A 23,986-nucleotide genomic window follows, 5' to 3' on the forward strand; every position below is an offset into this window, starting at 1 on the left:
GAGTAATACGTTCCCAAACAATTAGGAGTAATATATTTATTTTTACGTGTTTTATATTTTTTATTAAATAAATTCAGTAAATCTATTTCTAATTAAAATTTAGGTAGTACACGTTTAATAAAAATAATATTTTACATACTTAACAGAACAGTACGTAATTCTTTCTAAATTTATACTGTATATGTAATATGTATATGTAATGTAATGTAATATTATGTATAATAAAAATAAATAAATGAATAAATAATAATAATATAATAAATAATAATTAATAATTAATAATAAAAATAATAATAATACTGTAATGTTTTTTTATGTATTATAAAAACATATAAATCAACATCCACGTACGGTACCCAAATTCGAAACCCTAATTCTCATTTGAGGCCTTTCACCTACAAGAAATTTCAGTGCATTTCAATCAAATGATATGTTTTCTCCATCAATTCTTATCCCAAATCTATACCTAAAATAACAAAATCAAAACTTTCAACCATTCCATTCTTGAGAAGAAAAATACGGTAGAAAATTGAATTTGAAATTCAAAATCATATCAATCGGTCCCGTAATTCACTCAATTGATGATTATCTCACAGATTTACAACCGCGTTTGGCGAAATTACCTCCAATTTTGTTAATAGAAATCAATTGAGATGGTAAGGGTAAGGGTAAAGAAAAGCAGATGCTTGGTGATGATGAGAACCCGTTGACTGGATCTGGAAAGCGTAAAAGCGAATGCTCATCTGAAAAAGAAGATGTCGACACCCCCACAACATCAACTGCAACTGGGATAGCAGCTTTGAAGATCCCTCGAATGGATGCACTTTAATCTCCTAAATGAGGACATATGTCCGTGCTGCTGAAGATTGTTTTTATATTTCTTTATGTTTCGTTTAAGCTATGACTTTGTTGGTTTTTTCTTTGTTTCTTTTTATTTGGTTTCATTATTGAGAACCCTATGTTTTTGTGAGTTACATTATAATAAAATTCAGCAGCCTTATTATATTTATTTGATTGTTAAACACTCCCACTATTAAGCATCATAAGGAACTCCAAAAGCAGAATATTGATTTAAATTCTTTATAAAGTACTCCTTTGTTTCACCAATTTAGTTTCAAACATGTAACACCAAAATAAGACCTTTAAATGATTTAATATATAACCCTAATACCACTTGATGTTAGCAGATTGTATATAAATATAAAAAGTTGTAATAGCATATGAAATTATCTATATATTCTGAAGGATAGTTTTTAAATAGCCCAACTATTTAAATTGAATAGCCTATTTGTATGAAAATAATAGCCCAACTAAAACTAATGCCCAAAAGTGTCCAACAAACAAGATTATATTATATTTATATACAATCGCACTGCTAATATTATGTTAAATTAAATGTTAATAATTAAATTAATAAATAATTTATATAAAAAAATAATACGGGAATAATATATATAGATATAGATATATAGATATAGATATATAGATATAGCTTTATAGCTTTATTATGTCAATAAGCATAAGCATTCCTTTTATAAACCCTAAATTTTAGCACCCGTTTCCTATTCCTTTTTTTAAACCCAATCATCATATTCAATTCATTCAATTTTCAATTGAAATTCAAATCCAGATCCAAATTGGAGGTAATTTCACGCCAATAGGGTTATCAAACACACACATTGTCACTCCACGCAACAATTCAAATTTGGTCATGTCAGATACACATGAATCGTTAGTAAACTGCAGGAAAAGAAAATTAACAAAGTCCGGCAAAGAAGCATCAAACTGGAATAACCGTGGATCAATAAAAGGTGTTTCTTCTGAATCGGGCACAAAAATCGTTCCAGGTTATTACCTTAGTACTATTTGAATCTTAATTTCATCTATCCACAATTGTATATGTTGATTTTGTAGTTTGAAAATCATTGTAAATCAGTAATTTCTATTACAAAAAAAGCATGTATGCTCAAAAATAACTACATGATTATTGCATAATAACAAGATAAAAGATTTCATATTGAATCATACAGACTTTTAGTTGTTTCCTATTATTGCAGGTATTAAACCATTTGCACACTCAAAAAATGTGGAGTCCTCCTGCTCAAATAGACACTCTTCAGTACTGCAAGATATAACTAACAGTAAGCAAGTTTGAAGTTTTCTTTTATGAGATCTAAACTTATAGTACAGATATATATTATTTCCAATTGACCTTTTGTGAAGAGATTTTATAGTGTTGAACATTTTCATCTTATTCAATTGCAGCTCCACAACAAACATCATATCCAAGTACGCCATCGCAACTTATTACTTCACGATACAGGTCTTCACCATTATCAGTTGGTACAAATTTTAGGTTCAACGAAAATGGTCAGTACATCAAATTATATAACTAAATAATAAATTTGATATATTTGGTTACTATTTTTTACAATTATTATTATTATTACACACGATATTCATGTGTACACTTTCATACCAGTAATACATGGTGAACCTAAGATTTCACATACACCCACTACCACATCTGGCACTATTCGTAAAATCTTAGATCTCGCCTGTTATCACCGAAGATTCATTTCTGACTTTTCTCGTGTTACCCGACTTTTACACTCGTTAACTCACTAAGGGAAAACTTTAAACCTCTCCGTATTCGAACCTTGAGCGTGATTCTTCACACCAACATTTCTAGTTAAAATCGTATAGCAACAGATGGAACTCAAACATGGAAATATTTCTACATGAACGCCGAAAGGCATACTCTCTCGACTCAAAATTAACGTAACAAAAATTCGTTATTTTGCACGAAGAATTCGAATATTAAACTGTAGATCCGATCAACTTTCTCGTCATCACGTACCACACACATACCTCTGTTATTTCACCGTTACTGTCTGATATTACTGGAATTTAAGATAACACACAATCCAACGATACTTCACTCTTCTTTGACTTAACGTCCTTGTGTTTCTGATAATCGGCCAACTATTATTCAACCCCGAACTATACAACTACGTGTACTATCTTGTTTCTCTTCCAGACTTCAATTTTCGACAACTAGAGGCGCGTTATGGCAACCTCGAGATGTAAGCTCATCCTATTCTCAGTCCTCATTTCACTCCTATCTTTATCACTCGCATTTCCGTTTAAGGAAACTCCTTGTGACATTTCTCCATGGATAGAGAAATTCCTCATATTATATTAGTATTCGCCACGAGGGTGAATAGTCCTAACGAACATTTTTCGAACCCTAACTGACTTGTTCAAACATATCTTAAGAGATTCTATTCCAACACGGAGTATCTTTGTCAAATATCCCGTATCGAAATACTCGTTTCGCCTCTAGTTTTACAAGAAACCTTGGAGACCCGCTTAGACATGAGTACCGCGTACCACCCACAAACAGACGAACCGAACAAACGAACGATTTACGTCTTCAAAAGACATGTTTCAAACTTGCATGGTCGCTTTTAGTAGATCCCTCTTACAACAGTAGTTACCACTCGTGTGTTCACACGCACTTTCCGAAACCCTATATGACCGCTAATGTCATACCCCTATTCGTTGGACCAAAGCATGTGGCAAACAAAACACCGAATCTTAACTCATCCAAGAAACAACAATTGAGATAATCCAAGTCCGAGAAGGGCTCGAGACGACCCGTAGTCGCCCAAAAGAGTCATACCAAACTTAGATGAAAACCTCACAAATCCCAGCGTGTAATCGCGTAATATTGAGAACCCGCACCTTGGAAAGGTGTAATCCATTTTGGGAAAACGAGGAAGGTTATAACCGCAATATTGAACCTTTTGAAACCTTGGGGCGTATTAGAACCGCTCCCAACCGTTTAGAACTTCCGACTCAATTAAGTTTCCGTTGACCCTACATTTCGTGTAACAAACTTAGAAACGTGTCCTGCGGAACAGGAACGTGCAATCCTGCTGGATACATCAACTATCGATGACAAACTTCTCTTCATAGGAAAACCAGTTGAAACCGGGGATCGTAAAAACCGAACCTTAATGCAACGTAAAACCCTGACTATCCAAATTCATGAGAACCCTCAAGAACGTACTTTCACTTATTCATAGCATTGACAACGTAAAGTCTCGAGTAAGAGATATCGACTACTACTTCCAACTAAATTTCGGGACGAAATTTCTTTTGAGGTGTGGATAATGTAACATCCCGCATTTTTCCGTTAAATTATTTTAACGCCCGTCTTTTTCTTTTTAAATAATACCCTTCGTATCTAGATTCGTATCCTTTGTTATGTAACATTTTAAATATTCTCGTTGTTGGAAGATAACGTCTCCCGTACTCTCGTGTAATTTAAAATATTCGATCGGTTAAATCCCGCACCCGCTTCTAAACTCGAGGGACTAAAATTGACACGGGGCAAACTAGTTGACTAGGTCAACTAGTCCACCCCAATCACCACCATTCAACCATCTCCCTCTCTCTCTCTTTCTCTCTAGCAAGAACACACACACAAACACCCAATTCAATCATTCATCATCTAAATTCGATCTAGGAGGCTTACAACAAAACAAATTACATATTTGGAATCCTCTCTTCATCCTCTACAATTTGATACCAACTTCATCTCGTTTGGGTAACATTTCTAAAACTCTAGATTTCTCTAAATTCGTGTTTTTGATTTGAAATGGTGTTAGTTAGTGTCTATGGCTCGTGTCTAGCATGAATATATGATTTACTTGCTCGATTTGTTGTTTTGAGTAACTAGTTTGAACATTTGAAATGGGTTTGCTTAATCTTGCATTTTGGAAGATTAAATGTTGTTTGATTGTTAAAGTTCATGTTTTAATTGTGTTACTAGTATCACTAGCTTCGTTTTGATGCGTAGGTTGATTAAGAAAACTTCAAAAACCCGATTAAGGATTTTGTGATGTTTGACTAGGGTTTGATAGACTTTGAAACGAACTTTTGATGCGTTGAATACTTGTTAATGTTGTTAGTAAGTGTTTAGATGCAATGTATGCTTAATTACCTTCGAAACGGCATATCGTATGTGTAAATTGGATTCCCGAATCATAAAATACGTTTTACGAACTTGAAACTTTGAAAATGGACTTTTATTGATCACTTGATGAGATTTCGGCTATTGTAAATGATGTTTTTGTTTGATGATATGTGGTTAGTTGTATTGCTCGTCAAAATACCTTTCCGAGGATATAAGATACATGTTTTGGTTGTTTGCGAATCATAAATGGTGAATGTTTGATGTTTGGTTCGTGCATACTTTGAAAAACTGACCAGAAATCTCTGCCCAGATGGTGGCGCGGCGCGCCCCATCCCCGCGCGGCGCGCGGATTGGCCTGGCCAGATTCTGCTTTGTTTGGCGCATTTCACGCGAAATGTTTGACTAGCTATCGACCTCCGATTCACATGAAACTTGTTCTAATATACTTGTATATGAATAATTAGCATAGAAAAATAGTCCGGGACCCGACCCGAACATGTTGACTTTTTCGTTGACTTTGACCCGACCAAGTTTGACTTTTTGTCAAACTTAACCAATTAATTATGCAATCTTCCTAACATGCTTTTATACTTGTATCTTGCATGAAACTTGACAATTTGCTTCACATGCTATATTAATCGAGTCGTATTGAGCCATAGGACTAATTGAACATCTTTGACCGTTTTGTGTTTACCGTTATTGATATAACCTATATGTTTAGGTCAAGACTAGCTTTGTCTTTGCACGCGTTTACTTGTCGAAGTACTTTATTAACTCTTGCACTCAAGGTGAGATCATAGTCCCACTTTTGCAATCACTTTTATTCTTTACATCGTGGGCTGAGAAACACATACATTTCATACTTATTTACTTTTCATGCTTTTACATTGTGAACAAATACGAATACAAAGATGCATACGAGTTTGAACAAAAGTCCTCAATCCAATTATCATTAGTTCCACTTGCAGGGTGTAAGTGTAAGCGTGTAATTATGTTGTGTGGCCATACGGGTTTAACAAACCCTCATTCAGACGGTTCGCTACCGTTAGTGAATGAAATATAATTTCAACAATGTATAGTGTAAGTTCTAACACTAAATTCAAAATTCAGAGGGAAGATTCGGTTAAGCCTTGATAATTGGGTGCTCGTGATACAAATACTATTTTGGAATGTGAATGATTCTGGTTGAGCAATTCTTAAAGAACCTTGTGGTTCAATACAATTTACTTACTAAACCTATGATTTCACTAACGTTTTTCGTTGACAGATTTCTATGTTTTTCTCAGGTCTTGCACGATATGTGATACATGCTTCCGCTCATTATTTGATACTTGCATTGGATGTCGAGTATACATGCTTTTCATGGAGCGTCTTTTGACTTTACTTTAAACCGTGTCGCCTAGATTTCAAATGTACTTATAACCTTGTAACTTAACTTTTGGTTGAACAATTCTTGTAAACTTTGAAAACAATCTTTATTTTGAAATAAGGGCGACATATTTTGGTCAAACATTGTCATAAAGACTTATGACCAGGTAATGGGACCCACGTAGTCGACGCCGTCACTTGACGATTTGTCGGGGTCGCTACAAGTGGTATCAGAGCCTTGGTTGTAGGGATTTAGAGTTCATTTGTGTCCACCCCGAGTCATAGGGTACATAGGTGAATCTAGACTACAACCGGCATATAGACTGAAGTAGGAATTACTTGACTATTTGTGCATTTATACTCGAACTCTTCTATCATATCTAACTCGTATTCGATCTTGATCTTACGTTGATAAATTTTGTTGACGCGCCACCTTGACTTTATGAAGTAATGTTAAATGCACATGAGAATCAGGGTAATATAATTTCCGGGATTATATTACGGTGATTCATATGGACATTCCGACATTATGACATAAATAATTTAAGGCGAGTCAAGGAAAATTTTCTCTACATCATCATTCCATATCATGATTAGTATTATTGAGAATACTAATCAAAGATATTCTTGTGTCTTGAAGGAACAATGCCTCCCCGTCGCGGGCCACGTAATGAAACTTCCGAACAAGCTTTTCAACGCATGATAGCCGCCGCCATAGGTGCGGCTATGGCTAGTACCTCCTCCGACATCAATAACAACCACAACCACAACAACCATGGAGCCGGAAATTCCAACGAAGGATGCTCCTATAAGAATTTCATAGGGTGCAAACCTCACACTTTCGATGGAACCGGGGGACCGGTTGTGCTCACCCGATGGTTTGAGCAAACGGAAGCCGTCTTTAGCATAAGCGGTTGTCGAGACCAAGACAAGGTTAGATATTTCACTCACACCTTCGCCGGTACCGCTCTCACATGGTGGAATTCGTATGTACAATCGGTGGGTATCCACGAAGCCCACGCTCTCTCTTGGGCCGACTTAAGAGGAAAGATGATCACCGAATATTTTCCTCGCGAAGAAACCCGAAGGCTCGAACAAGAACTAAGAGCTCTGAAAGCGGTCGGGAACGACCTTAAGGCCTATAATCAACGATTCTCCGAACTTGCTTTGATGTGCCCAAATCTTGTGAACCCTGAATCTTTAAGGGTTGAACTTTACATGGATGGTCTCCCCAAGAGCATCAAACAAGGAGTAATGTCATCCAAACCCGCTAACCACCAAGAGGCTTTGAATATGGCCCGCCAATTGATTGAAACAGTGGACGAGATTGAAGTGCCGGCACGTAAAGCCGAAGATAAGTCGGGTGACAACAAAAGAAAATGGGAAGCCCCCCAATCAAGCAATTACAACAACCCCGCCAAGAAGCCCTTCATCCCCAACGGCAAGAAAGGTTATACCGGACACCTACCGTATTGTAACGAGTGCTACAAACATCATTTAGGTGAATGTGGCAAACCATTTTGCTTGAAGTGTCAAAGAAGTGGCCATGTAGCCCACGATTGTAGGAATACCGCTCCCGTCGCCCAAAAGGAGCACAATGCACCCAAGACGGGTGTTTGTTTTGAATGTGGCCAACCGGGTCATTTTAGGAGTGCGTGCCCAAACAAGAAAATCAACCCCAACGCACGCCGTTGAACTTTCAACATCGACACCTAGGATGCCCGAGACGACGATGGACTAGTCACGGGTACGTTTCTTCACAACAAACAGTATATTTCATACTTATTCGATTCGATTACCGCTAGATGTTTATTAACCAAGTCTTTGACTCGTGCTCTTTACATTCCACTTTTTTTCCCTAGATATTACTTAGACGATTTAAGTGACCAACGGAAAATATTGTGTGCCTATAAATTTTATTGGAGGATATACGTTAAGACTTTTGACTTGACACCTATAGAACTAGAGAGCTCGGAACCTATTCTTTAAAAAAAAAAAAAAAAAAAAAAAAAAAAAAAATCTTGTATAGATTATTGTGAACTGAGAAATTTTCGGTTGGAAACCGATACCCTCTCCCTCGCATCCATTACCTCATGATTTTTTTTGCACGAATCCCGTAGTTTCCAAATCGACCTCCGTTCCGGTTATCATCAATTGGGGGTTAAGTGAGACGATGTCTCCTAAGCCACTTTCCGAACTCGCAACGTTAGTTGTAAAACTCTCTTAGTACCGTTTGATTTATTTAGGGCTCGCCCGTATCCATAAACCTCTTGAACCGCGTATACAAATTCATATAGACTAATCTGTTATCGTATTTATAGATGACATCTTAACTTATTTAAGTAAAGAAGGAAACGAACGACATCACCATCTTACGCTCGAACTTTTGAGAAAAGAGCAACTTTATACCAAATTCTCCGAGTGAGAATTTCTGTTGAACGAAGTCCAATTTTCTAGACCATGATGTTAATGGTCAAGGCATTACAATCAATCTCGAAATCAAGCCACATGTAATCAGGAAACTCTCCCAACTCAGACTTGTATTCGTAAAATCTTAGATCTCGCCTGTTATCACCGAAGATTCATTTCTGACTTTTCTCGTGTTACCCGACTTTTACACTCGTTAACTCACTAAGGGAAAACTTTAAACCTCTCCGTATTCGAACCTTGAGCGTGATTCTTCACACCAACATTTCTAGTTAAAATCGTATAGCAACAGATGGAACTCAAACATGGAAATATTTCTACATGAACGCCGAAAGGCATACTCTCTCGACTCAAAATTAACGTAACAAAAATTCGTTATTTTGCACGAAGAATTCGAATATTAAACTGTAGATCCGATCAACTTTCTCGTCATCACGTACCACACACATACCTCTGTTATTTCACCGTTACTGTCTGATATTACTGGAATTTAAGATAACACACAATCCAACGATACTTCACTCTTCTTTGACTTAACGTCCTTGTGTTTCTGATAATCGGCCAACTATTATTCAACCCCGAACTATACAACTACGTGTACTATCTTGTTTCTCTTCCAGACTTCAATTTTCGACAACTAGAGGCGCGTTATGGCAACCTCGAGATGTAAGCTCATCCTATTCTCAGTCCTCATTTCACTCCTATCTTTATCACTCGCATTTCCGTTTAAGGAAACTCCTTGTGACATTTCTCCATGGATAGAGAAATTCCTCATATTATATTAGTATTCGCCACGAGGGTGAATAGTCCTAACGAACATTTTTCGAACCCTAACTGACTTGTTCAAACATATCTTAAGAGATTCTATTCCAACACGGAGTATCTTTGTCAAATATCCCGTATCGAAATACTCGTTTCGCCTCTAGTTTTACAAGAAACCTTGGAGACCCGCTTAGACATGAGTACCGCGTACCACCCACAAACAGACGAACCGAACAAACGAACGATTTACGTCTTCAAAAGACATGTTTCAAACTTGCATGGTCGCTTTTAGTAGATCCCTCTTACAACAGTAGTTACCACTCGTGTGTTCACACGCACTTTCCGAAACCCTATATGACCGCTAATGTCATACCCCTATTCGTTGGACCAAAGCATGTGGCAAACAAAACACCGAATCTTAACTCATCCAAGAAACAACAATTGAGATAATCCAAGTCCGAGAAGGGCTCGAGACGACCCGTAGTCGCCCAAAAGAGTCATACCAAACTTAGATGAAAACCTCACAAATCCCAGCGTGTAATCGCGTAATATTGAGAACCCGCACCTTGGAAAGGTGTAATCCATTTTGGGAAAACGAGGAAGGTTATAACCGCAATATTGAACCTTTTGAAACCTTGGGGCGTATTAGAACCGCTCCCAACCGTTTAGAACTTCCGACTCAATTAAGTTTCCGTTGACCCTACATTTCGTGTAACAAACTTAGAAACGTGTCCTGCGGAACAGGAACGTGCAATCCTGCTGGATACATCAACTATCGATGACAAACTTCTCTTCATAGGAAAACCAGTTGAAACCGGGGATCGTAAAAACCGAACCTTAATGCAACGTAAAACCCTGACTATCCAAATTCATGAGAACCCTCAAGAACGTACTTTCACTTATTCATAGCATTGACAACGTAAAGTCTCGAGTAAGAGATATCGACTACTACTTCCAACTAAATTTCGGGACGAAATTTCTTTTGAGGTGTGGATAATGTAACATCCCGCATTTTTCCGTTAAATTATTTTAACGCCCGTCTTTTTCTTTTTAAATAATACCCTTCGTATCTAGATTCGTATCCTTTGTTATGTAACATTTTAAATATTCTCGTTGTTGGAAGATAACGTCTCCCGTACTCTCGTGTAATTTAAAATATTCGATCGGTTAAATCCCGCACCCGCTTCTAAACTCGAGGGACTAAAATTGACACGGGGCAAACTAGTTGACTAGGTCAACTAGTCCACCCCAATCACCACCATTCAACCATCTCCCTCTCTCTCTCTTTCTCTCTAGCAAGAACACACACACAAACACCCAATTCAATCATTCATCATCTAAATTCGATCTAGGAGGCTTACAACAAAACAAATTACATATTTGGAATCCTCTCTTCATCCTCTACAATTTGATACCAACTTCATCTCGTTTGGGTAACATTTCTAAAACTCTAGATTTCTCTAAATTCGTGTTTTTGATTTGAAATGGTGTTAGTTAGTGTCTATGGCTCGTGTCTAGCATGAATATATGATTTACTTGCTCGATTTGTTGTTTTGAGTAACTAGTTTGAACATTTGAAATGGGTTTGCTTAATCTTGCATTTTGGAAGATTAAATGTTGTTTGATTGTTAAAGTTCATGTTTTAATTGTGTTACTAGTATCACTAGCTTCGTTTTGATGCGTAGGTTGATTAAGAAAACTTCAAAAACCCGATTAAGGATTTTGTGATGTTTGACTAGGGTTTGATAGACTTTGAAACGAACTTTTGATGCGTTGAATACTTGTTAATGTTGTTAGTAAGTGTTTAGATGCAATGTATGCTTAATTACCTTCGAAACGGCATATCGTATGTGTAAATTGGATTCCCGAATCATAAAATACGTTTTACGAACTTGAAACTTTGAAAATGGACTTTTATTGATCACTTGATGAGATTTCGGCTATTGTAAATGATGTTTTTGTTTGATGATATGTGGTTAGTTGTATTGCTCGTCAAAATACCTTTCCGAGGATATAAGATACATGTTTTGGTTGTTTGCGAATCATAAATGGTGAATGTTTGATGTTTGGTTCGTGCATACTTTGAAAAACTGACCAGAAATCTCTGCCCAGATGGTGGCGCGGCGCGCCCCATCCCCGCGCGGCGCGCGGATTGGCCTGGCCAGATTCTGCTTTGTTTGGCGCATTTCACGCGAAATGTTTGACTAGCTATCGACCTCCGATTCACATGAAACTTGTTCTAATATACTTGTATATGAATAATTAGCATAGAAAAATAGTCCGGGACCCGACCCGAACATGTTGACTTTTTCGTTGACTTTGACCCGACCAAGTTTGACTTTTTGTCAAACTTAACCAATTAATTATGCAATCTTCCTAACATGCTTTTATACTTGTATCTTGCATGAAACTTGACAATTTGCTTCACATGCTATATTAATCGAGTCGTATTGAGCCATAGGACTAATTGAACATCTTTGACCGTTTTGTGTTTACCGTTATTGATATAACCTATATGTTTAGGTCAAGACTAGCTTTGTCTTTGCACGCGTTTACTTGTCGAAGTACTTTATTAACTCTTGCACTCAAGGTGAGATCATAGTCCCACTTTTGCAATCACTTTTATTCTTTACATCGTGGGCTGAGAAACACATACATTTCATACTTATTTACTTTTCATGCTTTTACATTGTGAACAAATACGAATACAAAGATGCATACGAGTTTGAACAAAAGTCCTCAATCCAATTATCATTAGTTCCACTTGCAGGGTGTAAGTGTAAGCGTGTAATTATGTTGTGTGGCCATACGGGTTTAACAAACCCTCATTCAGACGGTTCGCTACCGTTAGTGAATGAAATATAATTTCAACAATGTATAGTGTAAGTTCTAACACTAAATTCAAAATTCAGAGGGAAGATTCGGTTAAGCCTTGATAATTGGGAGCTCGTGATACAAATACTATTTTGGAATGTGAATGATTCTGGTTGAGCAATTCTTAAAGAACCTTGTGGTTCAATACAATTTACTTACTAAACCTATGATTTCACCAACGTTTTTCGTTGACAGATTTCTATGTTTTTCTCAGGTCTTGCACGATATGTGATACATGCTTCCGCTCATTATTTGATACTTGCATTGGATGTCGAGTATACATGCTTTTCATGGAGCGTCTTTTGACTTTACTTTAAACCGTGTCGCCTAGATTTCAAATGTACTTATAACCTTGTAACTTAACTTTTGGTTGAACAATTCTTGTAAACTTTGAAAACAATCTTTATTTTGAAATAAGGGCGACATATTTTGGTCAAACATTGTCATAAAGACTTATGACCAGGTAATGGGACCCACGTAGTCGACGCCGTCACTTGACGATTTGTCGGGGTCGCTACACGATATTCATGTGTACACTTTCATACCAGTAATACATGGTGAACCTAAGATTTCACATACACCCACTACCACATCTGGCACTATCATCGGATCAAAGCGAAGAGGCAGGCCACCAATTTACAGATTAGAAAATACACAACCAATTCCGTTCAACCTAACAACAAGTCCAATCAATATTAATCATAACGGTTAGGCATTACATTCTGTCGTATGTATTTTAAATATTATAGCAATTCACAAAGTTTTTAATTGAATGTAACTGTATAAAAAATACAGTACAATCAAAAGGGCTAACCAATGGAGTACATGCAGTCACAACACAAGATACAATTATACAAGTTCCCACATTGGCCAAAAAAAATCCAGAAGTAAATGCAATCAGAACTGTCCATACACACGTAACAAGTACATTAGACAGTATCTCATGTGGAAACAGCAAGTCAAACGATGTTGGTCAACTGTCAAACACTCCTCAAACATCTAGACCAAGGGGAAGACCGAAGAAAATTCAACAAGCAAATAAATCTCCTATCGACACTGCTAATTCGCAAAATGACACAGTTTGCTCAGAAGGTTATGATGAATTATATTATACCACAATCCTATTTATGTACATAAACTTCTAAGTAATCTTTAAATGTTATGCAATTGACTATTTTTTTTCAAGACAACAATCATCTTCAACTACAATAGATTTGCGAATAAATAGAAGTCAGAACATACCTAAGCGTCGAGGACGACCGCCAAAATACACTTTTAGCGATAACGACTTGATAGCCGTTGGAATGTCTGCTACAAATAACTCAAACATTCGCTCTTGTGACTCAGATTCTTCAAAAAAGGCTGGAATATCTACTGGTACATAAACATATGCATTCTGATTTCTATTTCGTACATTACTTGCACTACTTCAATTTCAGTATATTATGCAATTAAAGCAACTACCCGCAGACTTTATTTCCATTAGATGTCATCTATCACATAGAACATGTTTTGAACGTATTATAAGAACATATTAATTAATAATTAATATGCCACTCAAACTTATCTATTTGGTATACAGAATATAGAGACATTGGTGATGCTATATATGTGTGTAACGCGTGTAAGGCATGCTTATGGAAATCTGAAGCAATGCGCGGCAACAAGAGTTTCACGAAAAAGATATATTCTCTATGTTGTTTGAACGGAAAAGTAGAACTTCCAACTTTGAATAAACCACCACAGTTACTCTTGGACCTTTTCTCAGGCAATTCCGACAGGTCTAGGAAGTTTGTTGAAAACGTGAGGCGTAATAACATGATGTTTAGTTTAACCTCTATTGGTGGGAAAGTGGATCATAAAATTAACTCAGGTAAAGGTCCATATGTTTATCGTATGTGTGGTCAAAATTACCATCTAGGAGGAAGCTTAATACCACAGCCGGGCAAAGAGCCAAGATTTTGCTAATTATACATTTACGATACTAAACATGAGGTTGACAACCGGATAAATGCGTACAGGTAAATATTCTGAACATGAATCATTCTTTTTCTAAACTTAGAAATGTTTATTATTTAGTACTAGTTAATCTAAACATTTTATTTTATTTTTTATGATAACATGTAACTAATATATTTATGTGTTCGTTTTTTACAACAGCAATTCACGCAATACAACCATAAACAAGAGCCAATATGCACTCGATTCTGACACTGTTTTCAGATTAAAGGGATTGCTGGATCAAACAAATCCTTTAGTAAAGAAATTTAGAATGGCAAGAGATAGATATGACATGGATGAAAAAGAAACTATAAAAATCAAATTGATTGGCAGTAGAGCTAAAGACGGAAGGACATATAATCTACCAACAGCTGATGAGGTTGCTGCTTTGGTAATCGGAGATCTTGATGGCACCACAGACAAAAGGGACATTATTTTGGATCGGCGTTCTAAGGGTTTAAAACGTATCAGTGAGTTGCACCCTTCTTATCTTGCACTACAGTATCCTATATTGTTCCCGTATGCGGAGGATGGATATCGACCAGATATTTTCCATAAAGGTGTCGAGATAGAGGATGCCACAGGTCATTCTAAACTCACAATAAGAGAGTTTTTTGCTTTTCGGTTGCAAAAGAGGATAAATGAAACATCATTGATATTGTTGTCAAGAAAATTATTACAACAGTTTATAGTTGATGCTTATACAATGGTTGAAAACACGAGACTTTTTTACATTAGAAACAATCAAAAAGCTTTCAGAAGGGTGCAACTATCCTCTTTATACGAGGCACAAAATTCAGGTGATTATGACGTTTCAGTCATGGGTACTAGAGTCACACTACCTTCATCCTTTACTGGTGGTGCACGATATATGCAGCAAAATTACTTGGACGCCATGGCCATTGTTAGAGCATTTGGCTATCCTGATTTTTTTATAACATTCACATGCAACTCTCAGTGGCCAGAGATTCTTAGGTTTTTAGAACCATATAATTTGAAACCTGAAGACCGTCCAGATATAACCACCCGTGTGTTTAAGATTAAGTTGGATGCTATGATGAAACAGATAAAAAAAGAGAAACTATTTGGCAAACTACTAGGAAGTAAGTTTCTTTTAATTGTTGCACGATCTTCATTATATTTATATGTACAGTTTAATTACTACTAATTTATTTTTTACCACTGTTTTTAAATATCTATTTTTAATAATAATCAGATCTGTACGTCATAGAGTTTCAAAAAAGAGGTCTTCCACATGCTCATATATGCATATTTATAGACAAAAATGACAAAATGCCAAATCCAGAGGACATAGATGATTTCATATGCGCTGAAATACCAAACAAAGAAGACGATCCAGAGTTGTATACACTGGTCCAGGATTTTATGATGCACAGACCTTGTGGCCCAAAACATCTATCATGTTGTAAACAAAAAATGCTCAAAGCGTTTTCCCAAGGATTTTACGGACGAAACACATTTTGATCCCGAAGGATTTCCTCTTTATAGGAGACGTGACGATGGGAATTTTATTATGAAAAAAGACTCGAAACTTGACAACAGGTCAGTTCTATAAATAAATCACTCTTTTTTATAACATTGTTTAAATTTATTTTTGTGGGACTACTGAACAATTCAGTATTTTTTGAGGTTACTGAATACTTTTTATTTTTTTTGCATTTTTTAAGATTTAATTTTTTAGATTCAATGATTTTTAAATAAGATGATACTTAGCTTTATTCTACATATTATTGATACTTTGTATGACATCACACTACCACTTTGACCTGACTAAAAACACAGATTAGTCAATATCCATAATGATCCATTAAAGAGCCTGATGACCTTTGCATTTTTCATTACCCTTCTGATTCTCTATCAATTGCTGAATATTTATTCTTCTCAACTCAACAACATACAACAAAACGTCATTGCTGAAACATGGAAAAACTGCATCATCATTTTCCTACATAAGTTACTTACTGCTTTTTGCATTATAATGTGCTTTTTATATTCAATGTTTTACGTTTTTAGCTTTAATTGAATATCGAATTCAATTATATTTTCATGCTAACTATGGTAGTATAAAATGCAGGCACGTTGTCCCATACAACAAAACCCTCTTAAAACAATACGAAGCTCATATCAACGTCGAGTCGTGCAATCAAATTGGATCCATAAAATATTTATTCAAATATATAAACAAGGGTCCAGATAGGATATCGGTATCGTTTCAAGAAAATGACACTCCATCAGATACCAGTAAACACAGTTTGAAGGAAAAGGATGAGATAGCTGAGTATTATAGCTGCCGATACATTTCTGCTTGTGAGGCATCTTGGCGTTTATTCAATTACGAAATTGTCAATAGGTCACCAGCAGTGTACAGACTGTCTTTTCACTTGCCAGACCACCAGCCAATTGTATTTGACGAAGACGAGCCCATGGAATCTGTTATGGAAAAACCATCAGTTGCTGCTTCTCAATTTATAGAATGGATGAACCGAAACCGACATGATAGTGAAGCACGCCAATACACTTACGTTGAATTTCCAAGATACTATGTTTGGAATGGTAATACACGAAAGTGGACTAAAAGAACAAGCCAGAAAACTGTTGGACGAATCCATTTTGTGCATCCTAAATCAGGTGAATCTTACTATCTTCGTATATTATTGAACAAAGTAAGGGGACCAACGTGTTTTGAAGATATACGCACGGTTGATGGTACGGTTCATGAGTCATTTAAGGAAGCATGTTACGCACTCGGACTTTTAAATGATGATAAGGAATACATTGCTTCCATTAAAGAGACTCATACTTGGGCTTCTGGCCACTATTGTCGTGGATTATTTGTATCGTTAATCACATCAGACAGTATTGCTTGTCCTGACCGTGTATGGAAAGAAACGTGTGACTTACTATCTGATGATCTAAAGCATGAAGTTCCAGAAAAATTAAGAACAAACGGTATGTTTCTTATATTAATACTTTATAACTTTTTAAATCATAAAGTACTCATGAATCATATTGTTATAATAATTGTTTTCAAATTCGTAGGACGAACTTTTGCATTCTGTTATGAAACACTCATAAGTATGATAATCAAACGTTTTATCAGGTCACAAAGTTTATGTTCTGTATAAACCACACAATATAAATTGGGTAAACTCTGTTTATGTAAAACACTAAAATCAACATAGTTAAAATAAATGCACTTGAATTTTACCATTTTGTCTATCAGAGTTTACGTTTATAGTTGACATTAAATTCGCACATAATGTTGAGTCTAAATATTATTAGCAGAAATCTATAATATTAGTATTATTGACTTTCCTATTTATACTTCATATACTAATATAATTTATCACATTGTTCTTGCAGATGTTGACAAATTGAGAAAGGTTCTTCACAATTTGGCTCTTGCTAAAATAGAGATTGAGTTAAATCGTTCAGGATCAACATTGAAGAATATACCAAACATGCCGTTTCCCGATTATGAATTCATAAATACTTCATGCAACATGCTCATACAAGATGAACTCAACTACGACATTGCTGCCCTTGAAGAAGAACACCGTAATCTATGTGCCAGCATGACACCTGAACAGAAACGAGTTTACGACACTATTGTTGCTACTTTTGACCAACAAGCTGCTGGTGTATATTTTCTGTACGGATATGGTGGAACTGGCAAAACGTTTGTTTGGAAAACACTTGCCGCAGCTATAAGATCACGTGGAGACATTGTAATTAATGTAGCATCAAGCGGTATAGCGGCATTACTACTAACCGGTGGAAGAACAGCACATTCGCGATTTTCCATTCCAATTAATATTGTTGAAGATTCTTTTTGTTCTATTCAACCGGATAGTGAACTTGCTAAACTTTTGAATCAGGCAAAACTAATAATCTGGGACGAAGCGCCCATGATGCACAAGCACTGTTTTGAGGCTTTTGATCGGACTATGAGGGACATTATCCGTCCACAAGCCAAAGATAAACCATTTGGTGGCAAGGTAGTTGTTTTTGGTTGAGATTTTCGACAAATCCTACCAGTCATACAAAGAGGTACAAGAGCAGAGATAGTTAACGCATCACTTCATTCTTCCTATTTATGGAGGGATGTAAAGGTGTTAGAGCTAACCAAGAACATGCGTTTGAGAAGTGGCACCAATGAAATAGATGAAACTGAATTATTAGATTTTGCAAATTGGATTCTAAAAATTGGTGAAGGAAAGCTTAACTTGCCGAATGATGGTGAAGCAGGTATAGAATTCCCGGACGATATTTTGCTTAAAACCGCCACAAACCCTATTGATACTATTATAGACTCTACCTATCCTCGACTACATGAGAATCTGTCAAACCCTAAATTCTTCCAAGATAGAGCCATACTTGCTCCTACAAATGAACAAGTTGACTCTATAAATGACCATGTTTTGTCCAACATAGAGGGTGATGAAAAAGTCTACTATAGTTCAGATAGTCTTTGTCCGGATGAAGATGATGATTTATTTGCACAACAATTGTATTCACCAGAGGTCTTGAACGATCTTAAAGTACCCGGCGTACCTAACCATAGATTAGCTCTTAAAGTAGGGGTACCAATTATGTTACTTCGTAACATTGACCAATCCAAAGGTTTATGTAATGGTACTAGACTACAAGTTGAAAGACTTGGGGAACACACAATTGAAGCACGAATCATCACAGGCCATTCGTTTGGTAATATAACTTACATTCCAAGGATGATAGTGGCTCCCAGTGACAAAAAGATTGCTGTCCGATTTCAGCGAAGGCAATTTCCTATTGCAGTGTGCTTTTCAATGACGATTAATAAAAGTCAGGGTCAATCATTGTCTAATGTTGGTTTATATCTTCCTAAACCCGTTTTCACTCATGGGCAGCTATATGTTGCCGTTTCTCGTGTGACTAGCAAGAAGGGATTAAAAGTAGTCCTATTAGACGACAAGGGAAATGACACATGCAAAACGAAAAACGTAGTATACAAAGAGGTTTTGCAAAGTATAAGAAAAAACTCATAGGTAATAGTTTTATGTCCATTTTTCTCATTCTTAATAATACTTGTACTGAATTTCACTTGATCAATTTTTAAATATATCGTTGCATTCCAGGGATGGGAAGATCAGGTTATGCCTTTCAACAGCTAAGTGCTTCTCAACATATCTTGGAGTCATCAAGCCATTTTAGGTAATGCTTATTCCATTAAATTATCAACTTATAAACACCTAATAGTCCCTTATTATCTTTCAATACTATACGATTCCTACAACAGTGTTGCCGAACATGGATGCCTGTATTGGTTCACAAATGTTAGTTAAACCAATAATGTTGATTTATCTGTCCCAAATCAAAGACTGAAAATGTGTCACTTTCAGTGCGTTTTTTAAGTTAGCTAATCAACTTATTTAAGTATTTATTATCTGTTTACCCATTTAAAAATCATTTCATCGATTATCTATTTTTTTCAGTTTTATTTTTTTTACTGTTCAAAGTTGCTGAAGAAAAATTGTTCCCTTTTATGTGTGCAGGGTATTACTAAAAACTGGTTTAGACGAATTGGATTGATGCAGTAAATTCACAACAATCAAGTGATGCCATACAAGGTCACCACAAGCAAGTGATGAAGTACACTTACGTTGTTGATATTAGCAGCCTTTTAATTGTAAAAATTTTTCAATATTGTACGTGTGATCTTTATATTTATTTCATACTATAGCACATGTCAGTGGTTATACTATGATGGTGATCTACCATTGGTAATTTATTTTATTTGTGAATTCATTGTTTTTTTGAATATGAAACATATTCAGTTTAAAAGATTTTTTTATATCTTTATATATTATTACCATTCTTATATCTCGCATTATTACATTTTTTTTGTTAAATAATAATTCGCCTAATCTATATCTTATTTGTGTGACAATCTGTCCCCTACTATTTTGGGATCTGTGATAAAAATAAGTCAATATCTAACGTCACTTTGGTGATAAATCGCAGGAAAATCTATTACTAAAATAAAAGTCAAATAATATGAGTAACTAACTCCTAATATTTTGCAAACAAATCAATAACACGTTTTTTTTTTATCTTTTGTAAATTATACTAATACCTAAGCTCGCAATATAAGAAAAAAAATTCTCTGGAAATAGATCTTCACACGTATTGTGGCCGATTTATCAGAAAAATCCCAACATGAACCATCCAGACGAAAATATTGAAAGTGGGCAGCCATCTACACATAATCAAAGGAAGAAGCGTGGTAAATACAAGAAGAAACAATTGTCACCAAAGGAACAGGTACATGATTTCGTCAGGATTTACTTTCATTATATTTAGACTGATCGAAACCTTTATGTAGGTTACTTTTTGATCAAACTTAGGTACCTGTATTTACCACCATTACAATGTTCAGAATCATAAGTTAATATTATGTATAATACAGGAGATAAGGGATCAAGATATCAAGAACAAGAAAAGACAAGCAGTCCAAAAATGTCGCCAACAAAAACAGGTTTTTTTTTTTTGTATTATTTTAACGTATGAATTTTTGTTATGATGCAATCTATACTAACTTCAGTTCATATAGCATACAATAAATTGATATATCATATGTTTGTGTATATGTTAAATGTTAACATTATAGGAATGCATAAACAGTTTGAAAATGACAATTCAACAACTAAATCAACAGCTGCAAGAACATGGGGTAGCCGCTGAAAAGGTTTCAAACAATGCATTATTTTATTGTAAACTGAAGTAATCTATTGTAAACATATTATTATTCAATCTAGAAACAATATTAACTCATTTCTTTTTTCTTTTTTTACCTACAACAATATATTGCAGGTTTTAAAATCTCATCAACACAACCCTGGTACTTTTGTAATACAATAGAATCAATAACTCATATGTAATTCTTATCAATTTTTACAGATTTAAATTTTATGACTAAACAGATCCAGTTAATTTTGGAGCAACATACAATGTCTGGATTCAAGATCATGATCAACTGGTTTTAAGTCTTCATAAAACATTGTTGATGCAGTCTACTGATAATGATATTGATCCGATAAACAACAAAATATTGGATCATTACATTCAACTAACCAATCTTAAAAACAATGCAGCAAAAATAAATGTATTCAGCATTTTTTTCGGATCCTGGTTGTCGCATGTAGAACAATTTCTTTCTTGGTTTGGTGGCTTACGACCATCAATATATTACAGGTTAGTAATTAATTTGATATATATATATATATATATATATATATATATATATATATATATATATATATATAGTGTAATATTTGCTGCAAAAAATAATGGAAATACTCTTTACGCCATACAACATCATTGTCTAAAGTTAATATAATAAATATTAAAAATGTTTTCTCTTTTGGACATGTAGCTAATTGTTAACCACGTGGAACTAAGTGAACAACAGATTGGTAAGATGGAATCATTTAAATATAAGATTGTTGAAGAAGAAATGAAAATCACAAATAACGTTCATAATTTACAACATACTTTAACTGATGCGTTCAACGGCAAATCATTTGTTGATAAAGGGGACCTCTCATCAATGAACAATTTCTCAAATCAAATGTCTGAAAATCTAGGGAAGATATCGGTTGTTAGCACCTTTTGCGATCAGGTTCTTTATCAATTATGACTTTTATCTCAATTTGAATATACTATTATGAACTGTTAGAGTATTGTTGTCTAAATTAATTAAATGTATCTTCTTCTGCAGGCCGATGAATTACGTATCTCAACTCTTAAAAAAATTCAAACTATTCTCACTATAAGGCAAAGAGCTTTGGCATGGATTACACTACACAACTATCAAAAAAGATTGGTTTCATTTAATCATCAATGGCAAGTAATACCTATATGAGAACCGAACTATCTACTAATACCTTTCAGCATTTTGAATAGTAATGTATGGGAAACAACTGTTATTTTAATTTTTTTTATTGGTATTCTAAGTTTTTTATCAGAGCAGACTACAACTGTTAAATGACTATATGAATCGATACTTTCATTATATCACAGGATGCACCTTTCATTAAAATGCTAATTTTTAACTGCACCCGCGAAGTCGCGGGTCTTTACCTAGTTGTACTCTAAAAATTGTGTCAATAATACACAATAATCTATGAGGTTTTTATTGTTTTACACTTACAGGTCCACTGAAACTACAAAATAGAGATTATATAGATGGTCTCCCATATTTAGAGTTGGACCCAAATTCTTGGACCAAGGTACAAGTTATGATAATCATCAATCATCTTATATACAATAAAATATTAAATAATGAAATAATTTAGTAATACTTTTTGGGTTTCAAAGCTGGCGAATATCATATATCTGGATGCTCCTACATTAACCGGATATTCGTATACAACAAATCCAGAAGCGGCTCATAGTAGTGACACATTATCAGCAACACAAACTGCTGAATTTATAAGAAAGGTTATGAATACTTCAAGTTCTAATTAAGAGATAAATTAACATATAATACTTCCCGATATTAATAGCTTCTAATTATTATATATATGCGCGCAGTTTATTTGGGATCATCCCAAGTTTGTTGATAATCCTATGTATGTTACTGGAGTTTCTTACTCTGGGATTGTTATTCCGATGATCACAGAAGAGCTATACAGAGGTACAAGATTTGTTTTTTTAACATGTTCGGCAACTCATATTGCTGTTAATTTAATATATAATTCTATCATAATGATATATATATATATATATATATATATATATATATATATATATATATATATATATATATATATATATATATATATATATATATATAAAGCGCGTGATGATAATTTTATGTGTCTCTTCCTGATTAATTCTGTCACATGTCACTTCAACAATTTTCGTTAGATTTTTCTTTTTTATAATAATTAATCCTAAATTTGTTTTCTTTTTAAAATATTTACGGAGTATTATATAATCTAAAAAAGGGCATATTAAGTACGGAGTATAAGGTAATAATCCTTTTTATTTAGTTTATCTGCAAGCCATCAAATTTACGTCACATCAATGAATTTCTTTGACTTTGTACACAAATTGACTTTTCAAAAGTTATTCGATAATTATAAATTCTATTTTAGCATTAATTAAAATAAAATAAATTTTATATTATAGTATTAGAGAAAGTAAAAAACGAATTTTAAAGTCAATCAATAGAGCTTGACTCAAAGGTTATATTCATTAGGTGAATTTTCATGATGGTAATTAAAACTCAATAATTTGTTCTGAGTCATAAAATACGAACTTTAACAAATTTCTCTCACGAATTTAAACTACTTTCATTCAAAAATCCGTTAACAAATAAATGAATAAACTTATTTTATTTTAATAAAGCGTAAGTAAATAATATATAACCTAATTTAAATAAACAATCAAAAATCTATCTATATTAAATACATAATATGATATTTTTTTTGAACGGCAAGCTATACATAATATGATATTCAAATAAATTTAAGTGTATCAAACTTTTTTTGACATTTGCGTACA

At 34.7% G+C, this 23,986-nt stretch overlaps 2 protein-coding genes across 4 annotated transcripts in view; both read left to right on the forward strand.

Moving 5' to 3' along the window:
* Positions 1-23,986, forward strand: part of LOC139853728 (serine carboxypeptidase-like 18) — a 44,685-nt gene that overhangs the window by 15,163 nt on the left and 5,536 nt on the right. The window contains exons 3-5 of the mRNA XM_071843093.1: positions 22,631-22,707; positions 22,796-22,918; positions 23,012-23,114. Of these exons, the coding sequence (XP_071699194.1) occupies positions 22,631-22,707; positions 22,796-22,918; positions 23,012-23,114 (303 nt within the window). The remainder of the gene's footprint in view (positions 1-22,630; positions 22,708-22,795; positions 22,919-23,011; positions 23,115-23,986) is intronic.
* Positions 1,609-20,243, forward strand: LOC139852384 (uncharacterized). 3 transcript variants are annotated; one of them, XM_071841669.1, is made up of 9 exons: positions 1,609-1,847; positions 2,058-2,141; positions 2,266-2,370; positions 12,964-13,122; positions 13,211-13,507; positions 13,628-13,792; positions 13,998-14,436; positions 14,576-15,519; positions 15,633-15,939. In XM_071841669.1, the coding sequence occupies exons 1-7, from the start codon at positions 1,712-1,714 to the stop codon at positions 14,381-14,383; spliced, it is 1,332 nt and encodes a 443-aa protein (XP_071697770.1). In that variant the 5' UTR covers positions 1,609-1,711; the 3' UTR covers positions 14,384-14,436; positions 14,576-15,519; positions 15,633-15,939. The 3 variants fall into 3 exon arrangements, with proteins under 3 accessions (XP_071697770.1, XP_071697771.1, XP_071697769.1); XM_071841670.1 differs by having other exon boundaries at positions 13,247-13,507; XM_071841668.1 differs by lacking the exons at positions 1,609-1,847; positions 2,058-2,141; positions 2,266-2,370; ... (2 more) ...; positions 13,628-13,792; positions 13,998-14,436 and adding exons at positions 16,512-17,386; positions 17,801-19,464; positions 19,555-19,630; positions 19,972-20,243 and having other exon boundaries at positions 14,579-15,519; positions 15,633-15,979.

This window comes from Rutidosis leptorrhynchoides, chromosome 6, assembly GCF_046630445.1.
Source record: "Rutidosis leptorrhynchoides isolate AG116_Rl617_1_P2 chromosome 6, CSIRO_AGI_Rlap_v1, whole genome shotgun sequence".
Classification (NCBI taxonomy): Eukaryota; Viridiplantae; Streptophyta; class Magnoliopsida; order Asterales; family Asteraceae; genus Rutidosis; species Rutidosis leptorrhynchoides.

Excerpts from the sequence above, each read along its gene's own strand:
- LOC139852384 (XM_071841668.1), top strand. The coding sequence starts at position 15,951 with ATGAAAAAAGACTCGAAACTTGACAACAG. Across the intron at positions 15,980-16,511 it reads GACTCGAAACTTGACAACAG|GCACGTTGTCCCATACAACA; the intron begins GTCAGTTCTATA and ends TATAAAATGCAG. Across the intron at positions 17,387-17,800 it reads AGAAAAATTAAGAACAAACG|ATGTTGACAAATTGAGAAAG; the intron begins GTATGTTTCTTA and ends TTGTTCTTGCAG.